Source organism: Phyllostomus discolor, chromosome 2, assembly GCF_004126475.2.
Source record: "Phyllostomus discolor isolate MPI-MPIP mPhyDis1 chromosome 2, mPhyDis1.pri.v3, whole genome shotgun sequence".
Lineage (NCBI taxonomy): Eukaryota > Metazoa > Chordata > Mammalia > Chiroptera > Phyllostomidae > Phyllostomus > Phyllostomus discolor.
The window spans coordinates 78,587,008-78,612,439 of NC_040904.2; the positions used below are offsets into that span (position 1 = coordinate 78,587,008).

The following is a 25,432-nucleotide window of genomic DNA, read 5'->3' on the forward strand; positions in this document are numbered from 1 at the left end:
TAAATCCTCACAGCAACATTTCAGTTAGGTGTTATAATTTATCCCCATTTTACAGATGAGAAAAGTGATGTATAGAAAAATAAGTTGCCTCAAATGACAGTTAAGAAAACACAGAAACAGAACTAAAAGTCATGCAATCCAGTTCCAAAGACCACATTCATTATTCTTTATAAACAATTTTTATAAAAATAACTAAAAAATTGTACACAAAGTGCCTTGCAGAGTTTTTGGTTCATTCTGGTTGCTCAATATTTATAAATGGTTTTCTGTAGCTATTATTACTAATATATCTTACACTGAATTACTCAGTGTATACTCTATGGGGATAGTTATGCTTAAAAATAAATTTACTCTGTCTTAAGGAGTATGCAAGAAAGAAAAAATGGAAGAAAAAGTTCAGAACTGTCATTATAGTATGTCTAGAAAAAATAGTGATATAAGAACCTCTGATTAGGAAACAAAAAGTTAAATAGCATCTTAATTTGGTATACTTTAAAATATGATGACAGATTCAACCAGCACATATTTTTAAAGCAGTGCTAGATATTAAGGAAGTAATATTAATGTAGGCTTAAGTTGGGTTGACTAAAATATACCTGAGAATACCAAATTAAATACAAATTGTATTAGAAGATGAATGTTGGAACACTTAAAATGTGATACATATTTATAGAAAAAAATATGGTTAGCTTTCATTTGTGCCAGTATTTTACTAGATTATATTCAAAACAGTATTAAAAAGAAAAAATGTGATCTAATCTCACAAACTACTAATATAAACCTTTTTGTCTTCATACCTTATCTTAACTCCACAACAAAAACACTTACGTTACTCCAAAACTGCAAACAGCTTTAGAATTTTGACTCTGCCTGTCACCAGCCTCAGACTACTAAAACGTTTTTGACTTTATATTCTAAGTAATGCACTGTCCTCAACACTTGTCCACCTCTTGAATGAATGTGTTCTTTTCTAATTCTATTTATCACATAAATTATGAATCTATAAATGAGAAAAAGTGGTAGAAGATAAAACTAAATCTACTGTCTACTTTATGCTTGTTAATGGCAACTCACCTGGGTTTGCCAGTATATATCCCTATTTATTTTATGTTAATAGTCAAAATGTCACATAGTAAAAAGAATAAAACTTCTTTACCTAACCAAAATAAAATTATGCTAAGTGAAATAAGCCAATCAGAGTAAGTCAAATGCTATATGATCTCACTTATATGTGGAATCTAATGAACAAAATAAACTGATGAACAGAATAGAAACAGAGGTACATGGCACAGACTGACAGCTGTCAGAGCGGAGGAGGGGTGGGGAATGGGTGAAAGAAGGTGAAGGGATTAGCCAAAGGATATACATGCCTAACCCACAGACACAGACAACAGTGCGGTGATGGCCAGAGGGAAGGGGGCCTGGGGCTGGGTGGAGGTGGGCAAAGGGGTTGTGGGGAGGAATGGAGATATCTGTAAAGTGTCAACAATAAAGTTAAAAAAAAAAGCTTTGCTTCTAGTCTGAGACCTGGGTAATAGTCTTTTGGTTCAGTTCTAAGAGTCTTTGGTGTATTAAATGGAATCAGACCAGCCTATGTGGAGTTTGGGAGTCAGCCCAGGAGTTCGTTAACAAGTATATGGTGTTGCTTTCCCAAGCTGCTTTCTCTCCATGTTCTTCTCAGTATTTTGCCATTCCCTGTGACTCCCCTGTCATGCCTCTTGGTTAGAAGGTTGGCTGGGCCTTTATTTACTCTGTTGAGCACTTCTAAAACTGGACCTGTATTAAAGCCAAGGGAGAGGAGGACAGCTAGAAAAAAAATGCAAGAGAGACTGACTCCATCCTCTCAGAATCACATTTTCATTGAAGGGAGAGGAAGTTTTTCCTTTTCAAGAATGTTGGCTCATGTCAGTTCCCATCACTGGCCATCACCACCACCACCACTACTATATGGTTGTTTGAGAGTTAAGCATGAGAGAACAGAGGGTGAAAAGAAGAAACACAATGGAAGAAGGGACTTCCACATTCTTCCTATTAGGAGTTCCATTTCCCCCTTCCAGAGCCAAGATGAGCAGGCCCATCCTGGAGCCCTGTCTGTGACCTGGAGTCCATTTCCAGTCTATTCTAGGCTACAGCCCATGCATTCAGGGAAGGACCAGGGAGGTAAAGAAAGAAGGATGGTAAACTTATCACCAGCTTGGTTATTCTTTAAGCTTTGGTCTTTCTCAGTACTTCCACCTCCGTTTACTTTTCAGAGTCTTCAAATATCTGTTGGGAGTATTGTGCCCAGACTTTTTAGATAAGCAAAAGAAAGAAGGTGCTTTTATCTGTGCTTTCCAGAGCCAAAGCTCCTTCTTCTGAACCTTTGGGATGAAAGCCATGTAGCCAACATTGTATTTTTGGTCTGATGATTTTTCCATTTGCTTATTTAAGAGAAAGTCTACCTTACACATTTCTTTGGTTACAGTGTGAAATTAGAATTAGTAGCAGGGCACTTTTATATGCTTTATCTCATGCAAACTTTTTAGTAAACCACCCTTTCACCCTGAAAGGAAGGTTAGGCTGAATATTTTGAAGCACAATCCACAATTTATTACCAATTGACTTGTATTTATCTTGAGATTTTCCTTGGATTGTTATTAATAGGTTCTTCTGAGGAAACAAAATATCTTTATTTAATCTTAGGTTTTAGTTTTTTTCTTTTTATTTTTCAATTCTCTAATTTTCTCTCTCTTCTCTACTCACATAATAGCAAAATTTAATTTTTATAACTATAGAACAGAATCTAGGAAAATAATGATATTACCTATTCTAATTTCTTACATTTTATGAATTCTAAAGTTGTGAGAAATGAGTAGATCGCAGACTTTACTGAGAAGTCATTCAAGTTTTCTAAACTTTCTGACTATTGAACATTGATAAGGGAAAGGCAGTCAGTTATATTAATATCAGTTGCTGTCACACAAAACACAGTTCCGTACTTCATCAAATAATGAGAATGACTTGAACATTTCATATTTCAGCATTTCATCAAATTATGAGAATGATGAGAACAGCATGCTATGCAAACTAGGATTTATCATGGCCCTTTGTCTTAAGAGTTTTCTGATAATGAAGATAAACCTAAAAATCATTGCTGGCAATATATATAGCCTAACCATTCAATTTTTAAATTAAGTATGTGTGTAACAGGTCATACATTTCTTGATTTTGTTTTAGAGATGTGTGTGTGTGTGTACTTTTCAACTGTATTTCAGTCAATACTCAGAGACTTCAATTTTCTGAAGACTATAAAATTTCAAACATCTCCAGAAGTATTGCAAAGTATGTATTTAATTGGTATTAGTGGTATTTCAATAACTATACTCATATTGCATGTGCCTTTAATACATACTTTTCTACAAAAATTACTTTCCCTTTGTATTATATGTATTTCTTTTGTTGTTATTTAAGCAATCACATAAACATCTTTTTTAAACAGAAAACTGCTTTAACTTAGATTATTTATTATATAATGCTACAAAAATATATATTTTGCATCTTATAGATCCACTATCACCAAATTGCATTGTGTTCATTTTAGCATTCTTGCTACTTTTATCAATTGCTACATGGCAACAGAAAATCAGGAAATCATTTCACAAATACTTCATAACTAGTAACTTGCTTGTAATTTGATTTTTTCTACTAGATATACTGACACCAATTATATGATTAGATATTTAGGAAAGTGTAAACTTCTTGTTAAACATAGTTGATTAAACAAATCCATTTACTTTCATTAACTCAGAACACTTCACCAAAAGGAATAAGGGAATATAAAAGATTTACACTAACAATAACAAAGCAAAAGGCTAAGGGAGGAGAAAATATATCAGGTGAGAAAGGTCGACATGTCAACAAAATTGTAGAAAACGAAAGTCCAGTGGAGGAGTGACAACTCACTTAGCAATCACCCTTGGTTTGACTGCCTTCAGGGAGAGAAGCTGCTTTCACTTTGCGCTATCCTGTTTTGTACATGCCAAGGAGTGGAGTTGCTATGTAAGAAGATATATCAAAAAAAAAAATAAGGACTCATGGACAAGGACAACAGTGTGGTGATTGCAGGGGGAAGGAGGTATAAGTGGGTTAAATGGTAATGGAAAAAATGTAGTAAATTTAAAAAAAATAGAAGATATATCTGTGTTCATCTATATAGTAGATACTGCCAAACAGTTCTCCAAAGCAGTAGCAGCAATATGTAAGAGTGCATATCACCCCATATCCTTACCAAAGTTAGTTTTGTATGCTTTTTTCACCTTAGGCATTCTGGTAGATGGCAATAGTATTGAATTGTACTTTGAAATAAGTTTTTAAAGTATGTCTTTAAGAAACCTTGTGTAGCAAGTAGGAGTTGGACCTTATAGAAGGGAATGAAATATAAAGACAATTAGAAAAATAAGAATTCTTTTTAATAAGGTGACTAAAGTAGTCTGGTTTTCACTTGCAACCAAGCTATAGTAATACCTGCTGCCTGAAATAAAGAAAATCAATGCAAAATACATAAAAAATAATTTTTAACACATAAAACATCAGGTAATATAGGACAGAGATCACAGAGAGGTGATAAGTAAAGAAGGAAATAATTGTCCTAAGTTAGTGTCCTAAGTTAGCTGCAGAGAGGAGGGGCCCTGACAGAACCCAGCAGACTCCCTGTGTGCACTGTGAAGACAGATACGAGAGTCCATGTAGTCCAGGACAGCTAGATTTCACAGGACTTCATATCAGAGAGCAGAGCACTGCTCTGAAAGAGAACTCCAGAGAGCTGCAGAGGTTCTCATGGGTGCTCACCTGAGTTTTCCTAATTAGCAGATAAACCAAATAAAAGGGATAAGATGAGATCATTAAAAGCATGTAATTATTTTAAAAGAAGGAAAGAATAAGAAAATAGAACAAAGAACAGATGAGACAAATAGAAAACAAATAGCACAAGGGCTTAAACCTAACCATATAAGTAGTTATATTAAATGTAAATAGTCTAAACCTGCACATTTAAAAGCAGAGAATGTCAGTTTAAATTTTTAAAAAGGCAAGACACAGGCATGTATTACACATAGGAAACATTTAAAATATAATAATTAAAAAGGTAAAATAAAGGGGCACAAGAAAACTTTTGGGGTTAATAGATATGGTCACCATCTTAATTGTGGTAAAGTTTTTTAAGTTATATTCATATTCCAAAACATCAAATCGTACACTTTATGTGCAATTTTTGCACACCAACTCCATCTCAATAAATCTGTTAAAAAGAGTATGGTATATGTGGGAAGTGACAAAAAGTCTAAAATTTACATATAAATGGAAGGTGAGTTTGGAAAAATAGATGTGACCTCCACTGTGAAAGAATTTAAATGCTAAACTGAGTTTGGAATTTATTCTAGAGTAAAGGTGTTAGCAAACTTTTTCTATAAAGGGCCAGATAGCATATATTAAAGACTTTGCAGGCCAATAGTCAAAATCAAAGATTTCATATATCATCTACACAATGACTGAGGGGTAGATTTGAGCAGAGGCAGGCAGACCTGAGATGATTGCAGTAGTACAAGACAGAAAAAAGAGTGGAGGGTAATAGGGAATACTGTAGTTAAATCTGGTGGGAGTTGCAATTTCAAAAAGGGAAACCAATCTGGGAGGGCTTCATTAATATGGTAGGATTAAGAAAAGATTTGATGAAAGGGAGGGAGCAAAAACCATGCAGACAGCTGGGTAAGAGCAGATGCTAAAGGCCCAGGGGCAGTAGCAGGCTTTGGGTGTCTAAGGTTTTAAAGTAGGCCACTGCGGTGGGAGCAGAGTACCTGAGGAAAAAAGAGGTAGAAGATGAAAGCAGCGGGATCACAGGGAATGGGTAGGGAATAAAATTTTGCAATGCCTTGTAGGCATTTAACAGGACAATTGGCTTTACCCTAGGAGAATGGAAAGCTATTGGAAGGCTCTGAGCCCAGTAGTAACATGATCTGATGCATATTCTAAGGATGTCACTGACTTGTGGGTTGAGAATAGACTGTACACAGGCAAAACCGTAACAGAGGAAGTGTGAGGGGGAGCAGCTTCATCTGATGTGGATGGAACTGCAGGCAGGGTAAACCTGTGGGTGAATTTATAACACACGGTAAATATTTTAAACTGTAACCATAAAGATAATGGGAATTCAGCAAAGTTTTCCAAACAGAAGTATGTAATGAACAAATTTATGTGTTTGAAAATTGCACTATCCTGTGGGGTAGCCACATAAGGTTATTAGGCACTTAAAATGTGGCTAGTTTGAATTGGAATGTGCCATTAATGTAAAACACTTATGAAATTTCAAATATTTTATACAAAAAACCTCCAAAAATCAAATAATGTAAAATATTTCAAAAGTGTGCTTATATATTAAAATGATAATATTATGGATTCTTTGGATTAAATTAAAATATATTGTTAAAATCAATTTCACCTGTTTCTTTTCCATTTTTAATGTGGCTACTACAATAAAATTATGAATGTATGCCTCACTTTATATTAATATTGGACAGAGCAGGTTTAGAAGATTACTCTGTCCCCAAAATACATTAAACTGCTCAAAAATGGATGCTGAGAGACCAGTTATAAGGCTGTTTTCAAGAAGAGTTTGAATATCAATAAGCTATTCTAAAGTATTTAAGAGATATCCTAAACATTTTAAGATGATTTTGAAAGGAATGACAAATTAGCTAAAAACTCTTCAGATAAAAATTATTTAAATTCTTGTTTTAGTTAGCAAAGAAAATGAATAAAAGATAACAATGCTTTGCTACACAAAATTAAGCTATAAGAGATTACTTCATATGCCAAATGTTTATGGATGAGATTTGAATGGCTGATAACAGAAAAGAAACAAAATGTGTATAGCTTTCGTCTATGTGTCTAATAAGTTTTATGTCTGTACTTAGAGTACATCTTTATTTTTTGTTTTTTTTTCTAGTTTTATTGAGAAATAATTCACATACATTCCTGTATAAGTTTTAAGGTGTACAGCATGATGGTTTGATTTATATATATTGTGAAATGATTACCACAGTAGGTTTAGTTAACATCCATAATATCATATAGATACAATTGAAAGAAGAAAAAATTATTGTAAGAACTCTCAGGACTTACTCTCTCAACAACTTTCCTATATATCATATAGCAGTGCTAACTACTCATCATGTTGTACATTACATCCCTAGTAATTACTCATTTTATAACTGGAAGTTTGTACCTGTTGGCCCCCTTGTTCCAATACTCTTTCACCCCACCCTTCCTTCTGGCAACTGCAAATCTGATCTCTTTTTCTGTGAGTTCCGTGGTATTTGTTTGCTTGTTATTTACATTCCACATATAAGTGAGATCATACAGTATTTGTCTCCACTGAACTTTTAGTGTAGTCCTATAGCATGCATAGTCCTAATAAATTTACTTTTTACAATGGCCTTTTTCAAAAAGTGACTTAAAAGACCTTTATGATAATACTTAAATTGTATTTAAAATAACATTGGAATATACAGATACAAGCTCCCCTTTTATGCTGCATATTCTCTATAAATTGATTGATATATTTATAAATATTGTAATAGGTTAAATATGTTAGTAAATATATATTTAAGTTCAACATTTTAAATTTTTTGGTAAAGTGTTACAAATATATTGGGTTGGCCATAAAGTCTGTTTAGTTTGTTCTGTGAAATAAAAAACACATTTTTCATTTTCACCAATAACATTCTTCATTTGGATATTTTGAGTATGTTGGCTATCTCCGGCATGCTATAACGTTTATTGTTCTCAGTTAGTGTCTTGATTTGATCACTATCAATTTCAACTGGTCTACCTGTAGAGCATCATCCAGCAAGAAATCTCTAGCACAAAACTTCGCAAGCTACTTTCAACACGTTTGATCAGTGACAGCACCTTCTCCATACACTGCACAAATCTTTTTTTGTGTTTCAGTTGTGTTTTTACCTTTCTTGAAATAAAATCATAATATGCCAAAAACATTGCATATTTTCTTTTATCTGAAATGACTATACAAAAATTCACCAATTGTGATGTTTGTTTTTTTTAAATGCACATTGATATGACAGCTGTCACCATACATTCTAACAAAACTGTTCCAAATAAATTTAAAGACAGCTAAGCACTACTAGAGCTATCTTACAGAAAAATCCAAATGAACTTTTTGGACAACACAATATATTATTAAATATATTCAGTTATTTTGAACAGTATAATTAGAAGAAAAAACTGAATTTACTGACAAAATCTATACAAACTGGATTTATTGAATAGCTTATGATACAGTGTCTTGTAACTATTGTCATAAGATTACATTTAGAAATTAAATATTTTCTAAAACATATTTCATTTATGAAAATGTTAATGGGGTGATTATATATTATTTATATACTCTGTATTTTGACAGGTTTTGAGAAATATGTATTTTTCTTGTTTTATTTAAAAAAATTTTAAGTCAATCCACAACTTCAGGTGATTCTAACATGAAGCCAGAATTAAAAACCAGTATTGTAGACAGAGCTTTTCAAATACAGTGCGCATGCAGCCCCCTGGGAATCTTGTATAGCTGTAGATTCTGATTCAGTCCATCTGGAGGGCCTGGGACTGCTTTTCCAATGTGAGATGTTGATGTTGTTGGTCCAGGGAATTGCACTTTGAGTGTGGAGGTCCTTCCAAGACAATATTCCCACAAAATCCCACAATGATTAACAAGCAGATAAGAACTCTTTGCCCAATTTCTCTAGCGGAAGGGCTACTTTTTGCATTTTTATTTTTTAAAAATATCTAAGTGAGTGCACAGGCAAAAAAAAAAATACTACCAGTAGAACTCTGGGTCCTTCGTGCCTGCTCCAGAGGAAACAGCTTGGGGTGGGAAGAAAAGATCTGGCTCCCAAACTCTGGGAAGCTTCTTTTTCTTATTCCCTCTAGCCCTGACCTTTGCTCTATTTAATCTTATTTATTCAAGGTTATTTTGCTGTTCTTATTCTCCACTGTCCCTGCTGCTCCCCTCTCCCTTCCTTACTCCCCTCCCTCCCCAACATCACCATCTGTTAATGTGCCCAGCCTGAGCCTGGGCTAGGTGCAGTTGGCTCCCACCAGTGACCATAGTCTACTCACCCACACTGGCTGAATCAGGGGCCAGAGGCTCCTGGATCAGCAAGGCCAGCCCCAGCTGTGGAGAAACCCACCATTGGCACCAATGTGAATTCCACAGGGCACAGTGAGAGTGCGCTGCCCCCAAGTAAGCCCCCACCTACCCTGTTGGGGTAATCGCATCCATGGTGGAGCAGGCCTGCCCTGTGAGGCCTCAGGCAGATGGGCAACCTCTGGCCTAGAGAAATATTTTGATAATTGTGTTTTTATTGATTAGCCATAATAATACCAATTAATTTATTGTCACATTAGAGAAGAGACTGTTGTTGCTATTTATGTAGCACTACTCATAGCTTCATAAATATTGAACAACCAATTATTTAATAGTAATTTTACTATGTAGTATTGATAATTTTACTTCTTTTAAATTATTAGATCATTTATAAGAAGTATTTTTATGAAAGCAAATAAACTTAAAAATAACACAATTATAACATGTATGTGTATGTTTGTGATCATGCCTGGTGTGAGTATACTTCTAGTATCAATAAGAATCGCATTCATTTAGATTTGTACAAATATTCATCAATATGTGACCCTAAAGAAAGATATTTTATTGGAGCTCATTCTGATAAGAATTAACTTCAAAAAATTAATGGCAATTGTTCTTTCTGTCCTAAGAACATAAGCATAAATTTATTATTGCTAAATTTGGGGTTTTTGTATATTTTTAGTAGTATAGTATTTTGTGAAATATAAATATATAAAAATATAGTATTTTGTGAAAATATATTGGGGTAAAACAGTTTGTTAAAAAAATTTATGTTACTGGAAAGTTATTTTAATTTTGTATAACAGTATTAACTTAGAAATTGGTCAGAAGTGGTTTCTTTAAGACCAGAAATAACTAAGCCTTTTATCCTTCTGGATGTTGGATGCGCACCGAGCATTGGATCCTTCTTCCTAGGTCTTCCATTCCTGTACAACTATACACTGAAAATGACAATGTAGATTTAAACAAAGAGAAAATCAGGTTCAATAAAACTTTTCATCATATAATTTTACTCATTTACATTTTCATGATTTTTTGTGAGAATTTACTCATTTACATTCCATTTTCATGAATTTTGCCATTTGTATATAGTACATATACCTTATTCACTAAATACTTGTCTGCCTACTTTTTAACTAATTCAAAATTTTAAAGTAAATTTATTTCAGTATAATACATAGAAAATTACATGAACAAAAAATTATCACTGCCAATTCATTCAACACCAAGAGGATTCCTAGATTTGGGGTTCAGTGAATGAGGATACTTTATTCTATGAAAGCAGATCAATTGTAAAACAGCGTGGCTGTGAAACACTTCAGTTGTTTAACCCCATGGATGTGGAACTGCACAGCTGTGGAACAGTTTGGGTGATAAGGCCCAGGCAAGGAGGCTCCAGTATGACAGTTTCCATGCCACAAATCAGCCCAGGCAAGACAGCTCCACTCCAGTCTTACATCTCCTGCCAAGGAAACAGTCTTCAATGGGAACTGAAAGTGTGCTCCAAGAGACAGAGAAGAGACTGACTTACAGAGAAGTTCCCAGACCTTGTCCTTGATTAGTCCATTTCTATGCAAATAAGAACTCCAAACCATCATAGTTTGATTGGTCCAAATAGCAGCATACTGATTGGTCAGAATGAAGCCATTCTGATTGGTTGGTGAAATGCAAATGAGGACATAGCTATATAGCTAGCTCTGGGTAGATGGGGAAACTCTCAAACTTATTGGTAGAATTTTGACCCTTGGAGTTCTTACAAGGGTCTACTCAGAAGGCAGGAAGGAGCTAAGGGCAGCACAATGGCTGTTAGACTCTGATTATGAATTTGGGCTTGATTAACCATAATTTGGGCAGGTATATTTTCAGGGTCATCAATTGTTTACCATAAAAAATAAAAATAATTAAAAATAAAGCCATGTTATCAAACTATAGCTGAATCTTGCTTGCTAAGGTCTCTGAATATAAATCCAGCTCTCATTTTGTTAAAAAAAATATAGCCCTTAAGAAAGATATTAAAGATACCCTAACACAACACTGGGATTTTCTCCTTGAGCACTCAGGACTGAGGAAGAAATGGAACACAAATACATTTTTAACAGTGTGATTCAATGTTATTTAATGCCATCTTTCTGAACTACACAAAATGATTCTTTTCTGTCACTGATGGACACCTCCACTTCAATAAGCACTGCTGTTTTGTGTGTATGTGTGTTTCAGGTATGCCTTTTCAAATTAGCTGCCTTAAGTAAAATGTGAAGTCACTCTTGTGTTACTAATTTTGAATAATTTTATAGTTAATATTAACATATATTGATTTTCTGTGTGTGCGTAACACTGAACTCTGATTCAAAGTGTGTTTTAATTAAAATATATTGTACAAATGCACCAAAAAGAGCTCTAGGAATAACAGAAATGTTTTTCCTATTTTTGCAGCTTGCAGACCAGGATTCTATAAAGCATTTGCTGGGAACACAAAATGTTCTAAATGCCCTCCGCACAGTTTAACCTACATGGAAGCAACTTCTGTCTGTCAGTGTGAAAAGGGTTACTTCCGAGCTGAAAAAGACCCACCTTCTATGGCATGTACCAGTAAGTCTATATATTTTGCATTTGGAAATCCTATTTCAGACCCTTTTGACTTCTTCATTCTAATTTTTTTAATGTAGATATACAAAATCCCGTACTATTAATGCTAATTGTCTTTGATAATAGTCAAGGAAAAAGTTTTGCTTTGTTCTCAGCAGTTTTCAGCTGCTTGCAAAGAATGTGTTCATTCCTCAAAATTCATGTTGACCCTTGACATGCAAATACCAACACTGATTTGAAGACCTGTAAATTTTCCCTAACCATAATTGGTCCTTAGGAAATTAAAGTAGTTTAAAGCTACCTGAGAATTTATAAGCAAAACTTCTCTTCTTTGCTTTAACACTTGACCATTTTTTCAGGCACTTCAAGTTACAAACATCAGGTTTACCACTGTGGGGAAACTTCCAGATGGAGCAATAGCCATTGTGCTATTGTTATGCAGAAAAGTTTGAGCTTTCTTTGACACTTTTTTAAAGGAAGTTATTTCTGTGTTTGGTCAAATTTCATCTCTTCCTTTCTCCCATTTTGGGGTCAGGACCAATAGAATATTAAATCTAAATCTTAAGGTCATTTTAATGCATGCACTGATAATTTTAAATTATTTGTACCCTTCTATTACAAAAGTATAATGAAATATCTGTACATTTAAAAAATGAAAGTGAATGCATTAATGCAATGCTAGGCTAGGCAAAAGTAAAATGTCACCTTTCAGAGAGCTATAAAAATCTTGTTAAATATGTGAATAAGATATTACAGTGAAAATTTGCCCATTGTTTTGATGAATTGATGCCAAAATATTGCTTATCTTATGTAATAATACCCTAAAGGCAAAATAGATTGAGAATAATGTAATGCTACATATTCCTTAGAGACAATGGAGATGTCCCAAATCTAAGAACTGATACAGTTCTTAGACTGTGTTACTATAGACTTTAATATAAAATATTTTTATGAACACATTTAATAAAAATATACCTCCATTAGTAGAAATAATTTTTGTTTTGGGTTGTAAATGCTGAAAGACAACTTAATTCAGAAATTTGTAGCCTGGGAAATTATTATCTAGATATTTTTCCCTAGGAAAACATTTTAAGCTTATAAATAGGAAAAAGAAAATTCTAAATATAATTTCTCAAATGATGTGGAAGTATTTTGGACAGAAAGAGCCTGCCATTACTATGCACAGGTAATCCTTCTTGCACAGTTGCTGTGTATCATTATATAATTCTGTGGACAACGTACTGCAGCTTAGATCCTGGAGTTTCAAATGACTGCAGTCCTGCCAGGCAAGTACTCCTCAAATCATATATCAGAAACTGAATGGGGCTTCCTAGGGGAGTGATAGAGGAGAATATCGTCCTTTTATCTTCTCAGGTCATAAACAAATAGTTGAAAAGTTGAAGGAATATATTGGGTCTTATCAATATAACCTTTTAGTGAGGTAGCAGCATAGGTAGTTGGCAAAGCATAGAGTTCTTTAGAGTGAGAGAATCCTTAAGGAAATAAACGTGGAATGCAACAATGTCTAGGAACCTGGGAAACCAGTCAGTCATTGTTGAATCAGATATGTGTACTTACTGGCTTAATGTTTTGGGGGGTTTTAAAATTTTTCTTCCTTTTTAAAAATTCTTCTTTTATGCTTGATGTTATAAATTATTTTTTTAAATGATTGCCTGCTGTAGTCATACTAAGTACAAGTCAAAAAAAAGTTGAATTCTGGTCATTGTTGTTCAGTGCTTTAGACAGAGAACAACATTCTGTGTTACCATCACAGATTTAAAGAGAGAACACATGAACAAAGGTGAAAGCTTTTGTCATTTCTCCCCAGTCCAGTCCCAGGAGGCTCTCCTCTCAAGGCTTCTACTGCTTCCCCCAAGGACTTCTTTTTCTTGTTTTAGCAAAGACTTAGCATAGTGTATTAGTAACTTGCCATCTTTTAGAGTCAAATTATCTAAATATGAATCTTGGTTTTGGTGCTTACTAGCTGTGTAACTTTGGGCAAATTATTTAACCTCTCTTAGCCTCAGTTGTACCATTTGTAGTGATAACAATAGTACCTACCTCATTCTTTGGTTATGATGATAAGTTGAGGGAAAATGCTAAGAACACTACATAGTATATAGAAGGTTCTACATAAATGTTTGTTTAATACAAAAAGTTGTTCTCTTACAATTTATTTTAAAATAATTTTTTAAAGATTTTATTTATTTATTTTTAGAGAGAGGGCAAGGAAGGGAGAAAGAGAGGGAGAGAAACATCAATGTTGGTTACCTCTCATATGGCCCCCACTGGGGACCTACCTGGACCACAACCCAAGCATATGCCCTGACTGGGGATCAAACTGGTGACCCTTTAGTTCACAGGCCTGTGCTCAATCCATTGAACTACACCAGCCAGAGCTTAAAATAATTTTTGATAAATTAGCATTTGTGTTATATTATTATTCTGGGCTCACAGCTTCTATCATCTGCATTCCTACAAATCAGAAAAAATAGCGTACTGAGTTTTTAAGGCACTCTAACAAAATATATTAAGTCCTGTACCTCTATGCCTATCTGATGTCAGTAAAGTTTTTGAATTACACTCTGTTTAGATGAGACACTTTGACACTTTAAAATATATTCAGGAAAGGCAAGGACCATAAACTCCGAAGCATCATGGCCCATAAAAATTGAAAGATTAGATTATTGGGGAAAAGAAGTCAGGAGGTCATTAAATTATTAGACAGTTAGAACCTGGTTCTCCTCAGAAGACTGCCAGGGTAAGTTTACCAAGACACAAAACTTTTGAAGCCACGATTTAAACAAGTAGTCAAACTTTCCCATCTTTCATTAACCACATATAATAGTCAAATTTTAATATGTATAAGCTCTTTTAACTTCTAGATCTTTTAACCTCTCTTAGCCTCAGTTGTACCATTTGTACTGATAACAATAGTACCTACCTCATTCTTTGATTATGATGATAAGTTGAGGGAAAATGCTAAGAACACTACATAGCACATAGAAGGTTCTACATAAATGTTTGTTTAATACAAAAAGTTGTTCTCTTACAATTTATTTTGAATTATTATTATGAATTAGCCATTCTTTAATGTCTTTATTCCAATGGTGTGTTATCTAATGGTCAGAATTTAGGTCAGGTAAATAGTTGATCCCATCACTTTCTGGTTTTTTCCAGTATAAGCATTTGAAACTATGCTTTCAGAGAACCTTCCAGGAATTCAAAACGAGGTGTTTTATTTTTCCCTTAGTTTCAGAGGTGGGGAGATTTTGAATCTATGAGTTTAAAAGAAAATGAAGCACTAAAATATTGGAAATGACTAACCAGGACTTTTGGCTGATAAATGGAATAGTAAGGAAGGAGTTCATAGACCTATCATACATGATTATATAAATGATATGATGTTAAGGACCCGAAGAAGTCATTGCCTGCTTCTTAGTGCCAACAACAACCCTTAAGTTTCTGGTACAACAATTCATGTGATGTCATCATTAAGAGTTTTAATGTATAAAATAAAAAAAATAGAAACAATCTCATCAGATACAGAGTACAGATTGACAGGTGTCAAAGGTAAGGGGTGTTGGGGGATGGATGAAAAAGGTAAAGGGATTAAACTGTCCAAATTGGTAGTTACAGAATAGTCACAGAGATGAGGATTACAGCATAGGGAATAATTAGTAATATCATTATAAATGTACATGGGGCCTGTTGGATATTGAAGTGGCAGGGGAACCACTCTGCGAAGTATATAATTTTCTAACTAGTTTGCTGTATATTGGAAACTAATATAGAATAATACTGAATGTAAATTGTACTTGAACAAAGATAAATATGTAACATTTTTAAGTTTTATCATTTCTTTGGACTTTCACTACAGAGATAGATTCTTTATTTCATAATGTTGAGACATATACATTATTTAAGTAAATATTTTTGTTAATATGTACTCTTTTAGAGCAGTTTTAGGTTCACAACAAAATTAAGAGACAGTATAGAGATTTCCCACATACCCTCCTATGTGAGACTTCCATGGCCTCCCTCATTAACATCCCCCACCAGAATGATACATTGGTTACAACCAATGGACCTATGCTGACACCACAATCACCCGAAGTCCATAGTTTACATTAGGGGTCAACCTTGGTGCTGTACATTCTATCGATTTGGACAAATGTTCAATGACATGCATCCATCAATATAGTATCATACAGAATATTTTCACTGCCCCGAGTTCTGTGCCTTGCCTATCTACCCTTCCCTCCCACCAACCCTTAGCAAACATTTATCTTTTTACTGTCTCCATACTTTTGCCTTTTTCAGAATGACATATAGTTAGAATAATACAGTATGTAGCCTTTTTAGATTGGCTTCTTTCACTCAGTAATATTCATTTAAGATTCTTCCATGTCTTTTTATTACTGGATAGGCTATTTTTTTAAGTGTTGAATAATATTCCATTGTTTTGATGTGCAAAAGCTCATATATCCATTGACTTACTGAAGGACAGCCTGGCTGCTTTCCAGTTTTGGCAATTATGAATATGCTGTTAAATATGAACATATAGGTTTTTGTGTGAACATAAGGCTTCAACTCCTTTGAGTAAATCTCAAGAGCTGTGACTGCTAGATCATATGGTAAGAGTGCGTTTAATTATATAAGAAACCACCAAATCACTATTTTGCATTCCCATCAACAATGAATGAGAGTTCCTTATGCCTTATAACCCTGCCACCCTTTGGTGTTGTCAGTGTTTTGAATTTTGGCTATTTCTAATAGGTGTGCAGTGGCATCTCATTGTTGTTTTAATTTTCATTCCATGTGATTTGGAGTGTCTTTTCATATGCTTATTTTGCATCTATATATTGTTTTCTGGTGAGGGGTCTACCTAAGGATTTTTAGGTATTTCACATGGCTACTGTTGGGGGAAAAAGATGTTACTTATTCAGAGCTAGTCCTTTGAACAGTTGTGTTGTTGGTGGCAATGGGGTAATCTGGTCCTTTATCCTTCTGCTGGTCTGGCTATTATCATTAATTTCCTCTTTGACATTTTGTTTTCACTAACTTCTTGCTCATACCCTGTAAATACACTCACACTTCTCTTCCAAAACAAACACCCTGTAAACACAGTTTTCATTGGTTCTGGCTACTTTACTTTTAATTTAACTTTTATTCTACTGTATTCGGATTTTTGTTCCTCACTCTACTTTAATCAGATTTTTCTCCCACCACTTCAAGTCAACTGTATAAGAAAAACTCACCAATGACCTTATTTGCCATTTTGCATTAGAAACATTTTTGTCCTGTTATTCATGACATTTAATTCTTTTGATTATTCCCTTTTTCTTAAAACTATCTGTTCCATTTCAGTCTGAGACATTGCAATCTTCCATTCACTCTCTTAATTGTCTGACCATTGTGTTTGTTGCCATTGATAGTTTCTCTTCTTTGGCTCACCCACTAGATGTTTATTTTTCTCACATTTCTTTCTTTGCCTTTCTGTCTTTTCATATGTTCCCTTTCTCATGGCTTCAAACATCACCTGTAAATAGATGATGCCTGTGTTTTATCCTTATCCCAGTCTCCTCTGCTATGGTTCAAAGTGTTCTAGCAAACAAATTATGGATCTGACAGCTTATTTGTCCTATAGAAGCCTGCTTGTATCTCTAACCTACTACCATACCATACTTTCCACGGTTATTAAACTCATGGACTTCCAAGATGTTGACCTTGTTCTTATCCTTAGAGCCAGAAGTTTCTTCTACTTGAAATGTCCCCTAGGTCTGCCCATGACTGTTTTCTTTTTGCCATTCAGGCTCAAATATCAATTCTTAAGACAGGCATTTCTTGACCACCCATTCAAAAACAGAATCCCCCCAGTTACTCTTTTTATGTCACAGGTTTTACTTTTTATGAATTATATCACTATTTGAAAAGATCAGATTATTTGTATAATTGATTCATTGTTTATTTTCCTTCAACCTATACTAGATTACAAGGACCATGGAGTCATGAAAGTTCTTACTTTCCTGTCTTTGCACTAATAGTCCCTGGCAGATACTAGGCACCAAGCAAATATTTAGTGAACAAACACACTAATAATTTCAAGTTCAACCTGTAAAAGCCAATTTTATTTCATTCTACTACAAACTGTTCATACACCCCAACTTGTTTTCTTATCCTGGTGAATTCTTATCTACCTATCCATCCAGTCCAGAAAGTTTAGACTTAGAGATCTGCCCCAATCTCAATGTGTTCAAGTGGTAACAAGTCCTATTCATTCTACCTAAACATTTCTTCAATTCATTCTTTCCTGTCAGTTCCTGGCCCTATCTTTTTACTTAAGGCCCTCAACTATCCCTTGGACTAATTTAATAATATCTCCTCAAGTCCTCTTCCTTGTCTTTCATCCCTTCATATATTCCAAATATTACAAAGTATTATTACTAAACACAAACAAAACCTGGATCATATTCCCACCTCTTCTGCATAAAGTTTTTCAAAACCCAAAATTGTAGGAATCAATTCAAAGACATAGAAAGTCCAGCCCTGGTCTGTTTCTCTCTCTTTCCGATTTTAACTATATTAGGGTCTCCCAATAAGTCCTGATATACCAGCAGCATAATTCCAAGTTTGAGTTTTCTTGAGTTTTAAAAAATTTATTGGGTGTATTTTGCATAAACTGCAAAGTATATAAATAAATTATGAAAAAGTAATTTAAAATGAAACATTGAAATCTTTTTTTCTAGTTTCTTAATCTACTTTATTAACTCTTAACTTTATTTCTCAGGTGACTCATTAATGTATGTTCTATGCTTTAAACTAAGGATGAGTGGTGGGGGACACTCCACAATATCAAGTTTCAGTCAATTAAGACTGCCTCTGAGAGCAGCCCAGAGCACAGGAGACACTACTGCCTGCCAAGAAGTCTGTTATCAAAATAATTGTCTAAGACTTTTCCAGGCCAGAAGGGAAATTACTCATTAAGATTGAAGAAACAAAGGAAAAGTTCCTAAGAAAGTGCTTTTCAAGCAGGAAAGGCAGAAAGCATGAAAAGTTCAAGAGAAAGGAAGTTAGGGTCTAATATATGGGTGAATGAAATGTTAGAAAAATGTAATTTCACGTTTATAGCATTTTTACTTTGATGTTTCTTATGTGTTTGAGTGAGCAGGATTTTTTTAAAGCTACTATACAGGTGCTGGAAGATTAATATATCCAACAAACATTTGTGTTACCTACTTAGAAAAGTTCAAAAAATAAAATGTATATCAGATGTAGATAATTGTAATGCCCTTGACATTTTTTTTTGGTCACCTAAATATCTAACCAAGTATAATGTGTGTAAAAACAGCATTCAAATTTCATTCTTAGCACAAGGCAAATATCATGCCTTTTTATATTCGTATTTCACCTACAGCAAGAGTGATTGGAATGAAAGTTTAAAAGTTTAATTTTCTTTTGTCTAAGGCTAACATTGTAAAATATGGCTTTCTTATTGCTGAAATAATTGGCTACTTGAGAAAGTCATTATTCTATCCCTGTTATTTTGAGTAGAACAAATAGTGTGCTGAGATGCAGCAGGAGAGATGCTATTCTTTCCAGCTGTCCTGTTCAGGAATGCCCATTCTGGGTAGGTACAGGATGCCCACATGCAGGGTCCCCTGCTCTGCTTGCTATCTCTTCTTTTTCTCCCCATCTCTACGGGAATTCTTTCCCTCTCTGTCTTAAGCAAGTTTTGCATGGAGAACACTATCCTACCTCCTCGCATTTCCATCTCACAATTGAAATACAAAAGTTCAATGATCTGTTCGTTAGCTCATTGCAAACATAATGTGCCAGCCACAATTTTACAAAGGCCAAGGTAGAAGTTGTAAAGAGGGGTTTGTTACTTCTAGCAGGTTGTATTATATTCTAGACTTGTCTTTTTAGAAAAAGTAACTCTAAATATTCACTCTATGTATTGCATTGGTTCTATTTTTAACACTAAAATTATCTTTACTTACAGAATAGATACTTGTATGTAATGAATCCTAGTTTCCCCAATATGGATCATTCATGTAAGATGTCACTTGAGCTTCATGGAGTTTCCTGAGCATAAATACTTTAATTTTTATTTCAGTGGAGGTTCTTTTACCAAATCTTCTGGGAGAGGTTCCTCTATAAGAAGAGATATTAAGTGGTCCTTCTGCTGATAATGGAGAATTGAGTTACTACTTGCTTCCAGGGTGAATCTATTACTGTCTCCATAGAGAATTGTACCATTTAGTATCATCTACTAGTTCACAACAGGCCAATTACCAATAAGCATCCATAACTGGAAAGAGAAAGTTCATACTTAGCCCCACAATGTTATTAATTAGACCCACATTTGGAGAAAAGTTTATTGATTTGCTTTTATTTATTCACTTATTGCTTTGCTTTTCTCTCCCAAATCATGACAGTGCTGTTAGTCTCTTCATATTTCTCTTTTCTATTTCTAATACGTGCTTTATGCAAATGAAGAAAGGGCTATATGTAAATGTGCATTATATCTCTTTTTTCATAGTATTATGGAAACTGAATAATTTTTAACTCAGAAGACACACTATTTTGTTTGTATTTTAGTGTGCTTTTTATCATACATGTGATTTTGCCTTTTAACTCCTAATCTACACAGCTATAATACATTTCTATAATTCTTACAAATAATTATTCTGTGGGTCTCTTTGGGGGTTTTGTCTGCATTGATGAGGATGGCTGATACTATTATTTTGGAATTTTTCAAAAGTAAAATTATATCCATTCTCCATAGCATGGACATTTGAAGCTAAAAAGTTCACTTTTCGAGTTTTTGAGTATCCACAGAACTATATGTTGATGTTTTTATTGCTTCCCAGTGGATAGATACATAGGTGGTTGCCCATTTTATTATGAGTCATTAGTAGTTAATCTCCATTGTGGTAACAAAAATGTTTACTTCCACTTCTAAAGTGATTTTCAAGTCATGTGGATTGGGCTCTTGCAAAGATTACAATCTTGAACTTTCCTTTCTGACATTTGTCAAATTTTGTACTATGTGAAAAATAATTCTTGAAGTATTCCATAATACCATGCATTCTATTCATTCCCTTAGTTAAAAGTACATGTTGCACCCTGGCTGGCATTGCTCAGTGGATTGAGCACAGGCTGCAAACCGAAGTGTCGCAGGTTCGATTCCCCGTCAGGGTACATGCCTGGGTTGCAGGCCATGACCCCCAGCAACCACACACTGATGTTTCTTTCTCTCTCTCTCTCTCTGTCTCCCTTCATTCCCTCTCTAAAAATAAATAAATAAAATCTTTTTAAAAAAAGTACATGTTGCCTTTGCATCAAGCTGGACCATGGTAGATTTGTATACATGAATGCAAATATTTCAGTGTAAAATGTACACTTTGGTAAGCATCAGCCATCTCTTCTATAAGATAGGGATACCAATAGCTACTTTATAAATAGATTTATTGTTATAATTGAATAAATAAATCATAAGATGTATAAAGCAATGCTCTTAGGAAAAAAATGAGTGCTTAAAAAGATTGATTATATTTCTGAATACATGCTTACAAGATATAAAAGTGGTTAATTCTTCCCAAGAACAAAAATGGGGTGTTACAAAGGAGGTAATGCCTAAATCACACCATAAAGGATGAGTAGGAATATTCTGGAAAGCAAAAAGAGGTAAAACAACAGCATATGCAATGGTATGGAGATGTAGCAACCAAGAACATGAGGCTAAGGGGTTGGCCTGGTTATGAAGACAATTATAGATAAGATTGAGTTTATTATTTCTCTCTCTTTTTTTTTGCTGAATTCCTCCAACCCCCCTCAGCCCCACCTCCCCACCAGCTGACAACTGTCATCCTGCTTTTCATCTATGAGTCTGTCACTAGTTTGCTTATTAGTTCAGTTTGTTCATTAGATTCCTCATGTGAGTAAAATCATATATTTGTCTTTTTTTAACTGGCTTATTTCACTTAGCATAATACTCTCCAAGTCCATCCACATTTTCATAAAGGTAAGATTTCCTTTTTTTAATGATCAAGTAGTATTCCATTGTGTAAACATAGCTGTTTTATCTACACATCTACTGATGGACTCTTGGGCTGCTTATAAATATTGGCTATTACAAATACTGCAATGAACATAGGGCTGCAAATATTCTTTCAAATTACTGTTTTGGTTTTCTTTGGATAAATTCCCATAAGGGGAATAAGGCAGTTCCATTTTTAATTTTGGGGGGCACCTCCACACTGCTTTCCACAGTGGCTGCACCAATTTGCATTCAAACAATAGTGCACTAGGGTTCCCCTTTCTCCACATCATCACCAACTTGTTGTTTGTTGATTTATTGATGATAGCTATTCTGATAGGTGTGAGGTGATATTTCATTGTGGTTTTAATTTGCCTTTCTCTGATGATTAGTGACATTGAGCATCTTTTCATATGTCTCTGGGGCCTCTGTATGTCCTCTTGGGAGAAATGTCTATTCAGGTCTGTTGCCTGTTTTTAAATTAAATTGTTTGCTTTTTGGTGTTGAGCTTTATAAGTTTTTTATAATTTTGGATATTAACCCCTTATCAGATGTATTGGCAAATATGTTCTCCCATTCATTGAGTTGTCTTTTGATCTTAAAATTATTTTAAAACCTCTAAGATAACATTATAAAAGGAATCTGTTGTAACAAAGCAACAAATGGCTCACTACTTTGTATGTTTATAAAATTTGTATTTGACAATACTTTGTAAACAAAGCACTACAAAATAATTTGTGTATTTATTTACCAGATCTTTTCTGTCTCTAGGATGAATGTAGTATGGTAGAGCTAAAAAAAATCCAAATATAAAAGCCCTAAGTATCATACCACTGAAGTACTACATGACCTTGACATGATTATAGTACTTATCTGGGCCTCATGTGTTTGTCTGAATAAATTGATTTAGTTTCTTCTTCCCAGTGGTGATGTTGAAGCCCCAGTTTTTTGATTACTTGTCATTCATTTCCAAATATACAAATATTTTATGAATAAAATTTATAAAGAGAGCACAAATTAATTTAGAGAAGGAGAATACAATATTCTATTTAATATATTCTTCAAAAATTATGTAGAAAAGACATTAGAGGGAGAGGTCAAGATGACAGTGTAGGAAAACACAGCTCACCTCCTTGCACAACAACATCAAAATTATAACTAAACTATAGAACAACCATCAAAAATTGAGCTGAATGGAAATCCTGCAACTACAGAATTAAAGAAGAAACTACATCATGACAGGTAGGAGGGATGGAGATATGGAGTGGGCTAGTCCCACACTGACATGTGATGGGTAAAAATCAAGAGGGATATATCAGGAGTGGGGTCCCAGTCACATACCAGCACCCCTGCCTCAAGTGTCCAGTGCCAGGAAGAAAAGTAGCCATAACTTCTGACTGTAAAAGCCAGGGGCATTGAGACTATGGAACACAGAAATTGCAGGACTCATTGGCAGTTCCTCTTACAGGGCCCATGGCACTGACCTACTCAGACTCATTCCCTGTGAGCCACAGTGTGGGGGTAGTAGATTGAAAGGCACTGGAGACATATGGGGAGGAGCTGAATTGTCCAGCATCATGGTGAGAAATGGAGGGAAGTTTTCTCACAGAAGTGCTAGTAGAGGACACTATTCCTTTCCCAAGCCACCCCCCCCCCCATGAAGACATAGAGTGGGAAGGCATATCTGAGACTCCATCAACCTCTCTCATACTGTTTGTCCCACCCTGCTGATTGGCTAAGGCTCCACCCAAGCTGTTTCCACTGGCTTTTCCATATGAATGGTATATCTTGGCTAATGCTTCAGATTTTTTTTAAATGATCATGAACAAGCAACATCTAGCATCAGTGAGCCCCACACTGCTCACTGTGTTGCCCCCAGCCTGGCATTAGAAACAGCCAGCCTTGGTTCACAGTGTGGCCTCACAGTCTGGGCACCTCCAAGCCCAACACAAGTACCAGCAATATGCAAATCACTTTGTAGCTTATATATGTGACCCTGGACAGAACACAGTTGGTGCTAACCTTGTGTTCTGACTAAGGTTCATCCAAGGTGCTGACCTTGGATGTGCTAATAGCAATAAAGGCTCAACTACAACAGAATGGTGTACACAGCCTACACAGTGGGCATACCTTAAGTACTCAGCTTGGGTAATAGGGGAAGCTGTGCTATTGGACCCTACAGGACACCTACTATATTAGGCCATGTGACCAAGACATGGAGCTGAAGCAGCTCTACCTAATACATAGAAACAAATTCAAGGAGGTTGCCAAAATGAAGAGACAAACATCCTCCATATGAATGAACAGAACCAAACTCCAGAAAAAGAACTAAACAAAATGGAGACAAGAAAACTACTAGATGCAGAATTCAAAACACTGGTTATAAGGATGCTCAGTGAACTTAGTGAGACTTTTAACAACATACAAAAAAAAGGGCATGGAAACCATAAAAAAACAAGCAGTCAGAAAAGAAGGATATATTCATTAAAATAAAGAACAATTTACAGGAATCAATAGTAGAGTGGATGAAGGAGAGAATCAAATCAGTGATTTGGAATATAAGAAAGCAAAAAAAACCCAATCAGAATAGCAACAAGAAAAAAAAGAATCCAAAAAATTAGGATAGTGTAAGGAGCCTCTGGGATAACTTAAACCTACCAAGATTCATATCATGGGGGTGCCAAAAGGAGAAGAAAGACAACAAGAAATGGGAAACCTATTGAGAAATGACAGAAAACTTCCCTAGACATACAAGTCAAGGAATTGCAGAGAGTCCCAAACAAGATTAAACTGAAGAGGTGCAACCTGAGACTTATCATAATTAAAATGCCAAAGGTTAGACAAAGAGAGAATCTTAAAAGCGGCAAGAGAAAAGCAGTTAGTTATCTATAAGGGAGCCTGCATAAGACTGTCAGCTGATTTCTCAAAAAGAAACATTGCAGGCTAGAAGGGATTAGTTAGAAATATTCAAATTGATGAAAATAAAGACCTACAACCAAGATTGCTCTACCCAACAAAGCTATCATTTATAATCGAAGGACAGATAAAGAGCTTCCCAGACAAGAAAAAGCTAAAGGAGTAATACATCACCACCACAGCAGTGTTATATGAAATGTTAAAGGGTCTTCTTTAAGAAGATTAAGAAGAAAAAAATATGACCAATAAATGGCAACAAATACATATTTATCAATAATTTATCTAAAAAACAAAATAAACAAACAGAATAAAAACGGAATCATAGATACAAAGAACATTTTCATGTTTGGGGGGGTGAGGGGGATGAATGAAAAAGATGAAGAGATTAAGAAGTACAAATTGGACCCTGGCTGGTGTGCCTCAGTGGATTGTGTACAGGCCTGCAGACTTAAGATTCACCGATTCAATCCCCAGTCAGGACACATACCTGGGTTGTGGGCCACGTCCCCACTCAAGGGTGTGCAAGAAGTAACTGATCAATGTATCTCTCACACATTGATGTTTCTCTCTCTTTCTTTCTCCCTCCCTCCCCCTATCTCTAAAAAATAAATTTAGAAAAAAATTTAAAAAGAAATACAAATTGGTAGTTACAAAATAGTCAGGGGAATATAAAGAATGGCATAGGAAATACA

General features: G+C 34.8%; 1 protein-coding gene across 4 annotated transcripts in view; it reads left to right on the plus strand.

The window, feature by feature from the left end:
• EPHA6 (EPH receptor A6) overlaps positions 1–25,432 on the plus strand; it is a 920,707-nt gene that overhangs the window by 364,359 nt on the left and 530,916 nt on the right. For all 4 annotated transcript variants that reach the window (XM_036017966.1, XM_028504400.2, XM_028504401.2 and 1 more), the window contains exon 4: positions 11,627–11,782. In XM_036017966.1, the coding sequence (XP_035873859.1) occupies positions 11,627–11,782 (156 nt within the window). The remainder of the gene's footprint in view (positions 1–11,626; positions 11,783–25,432) is intronic.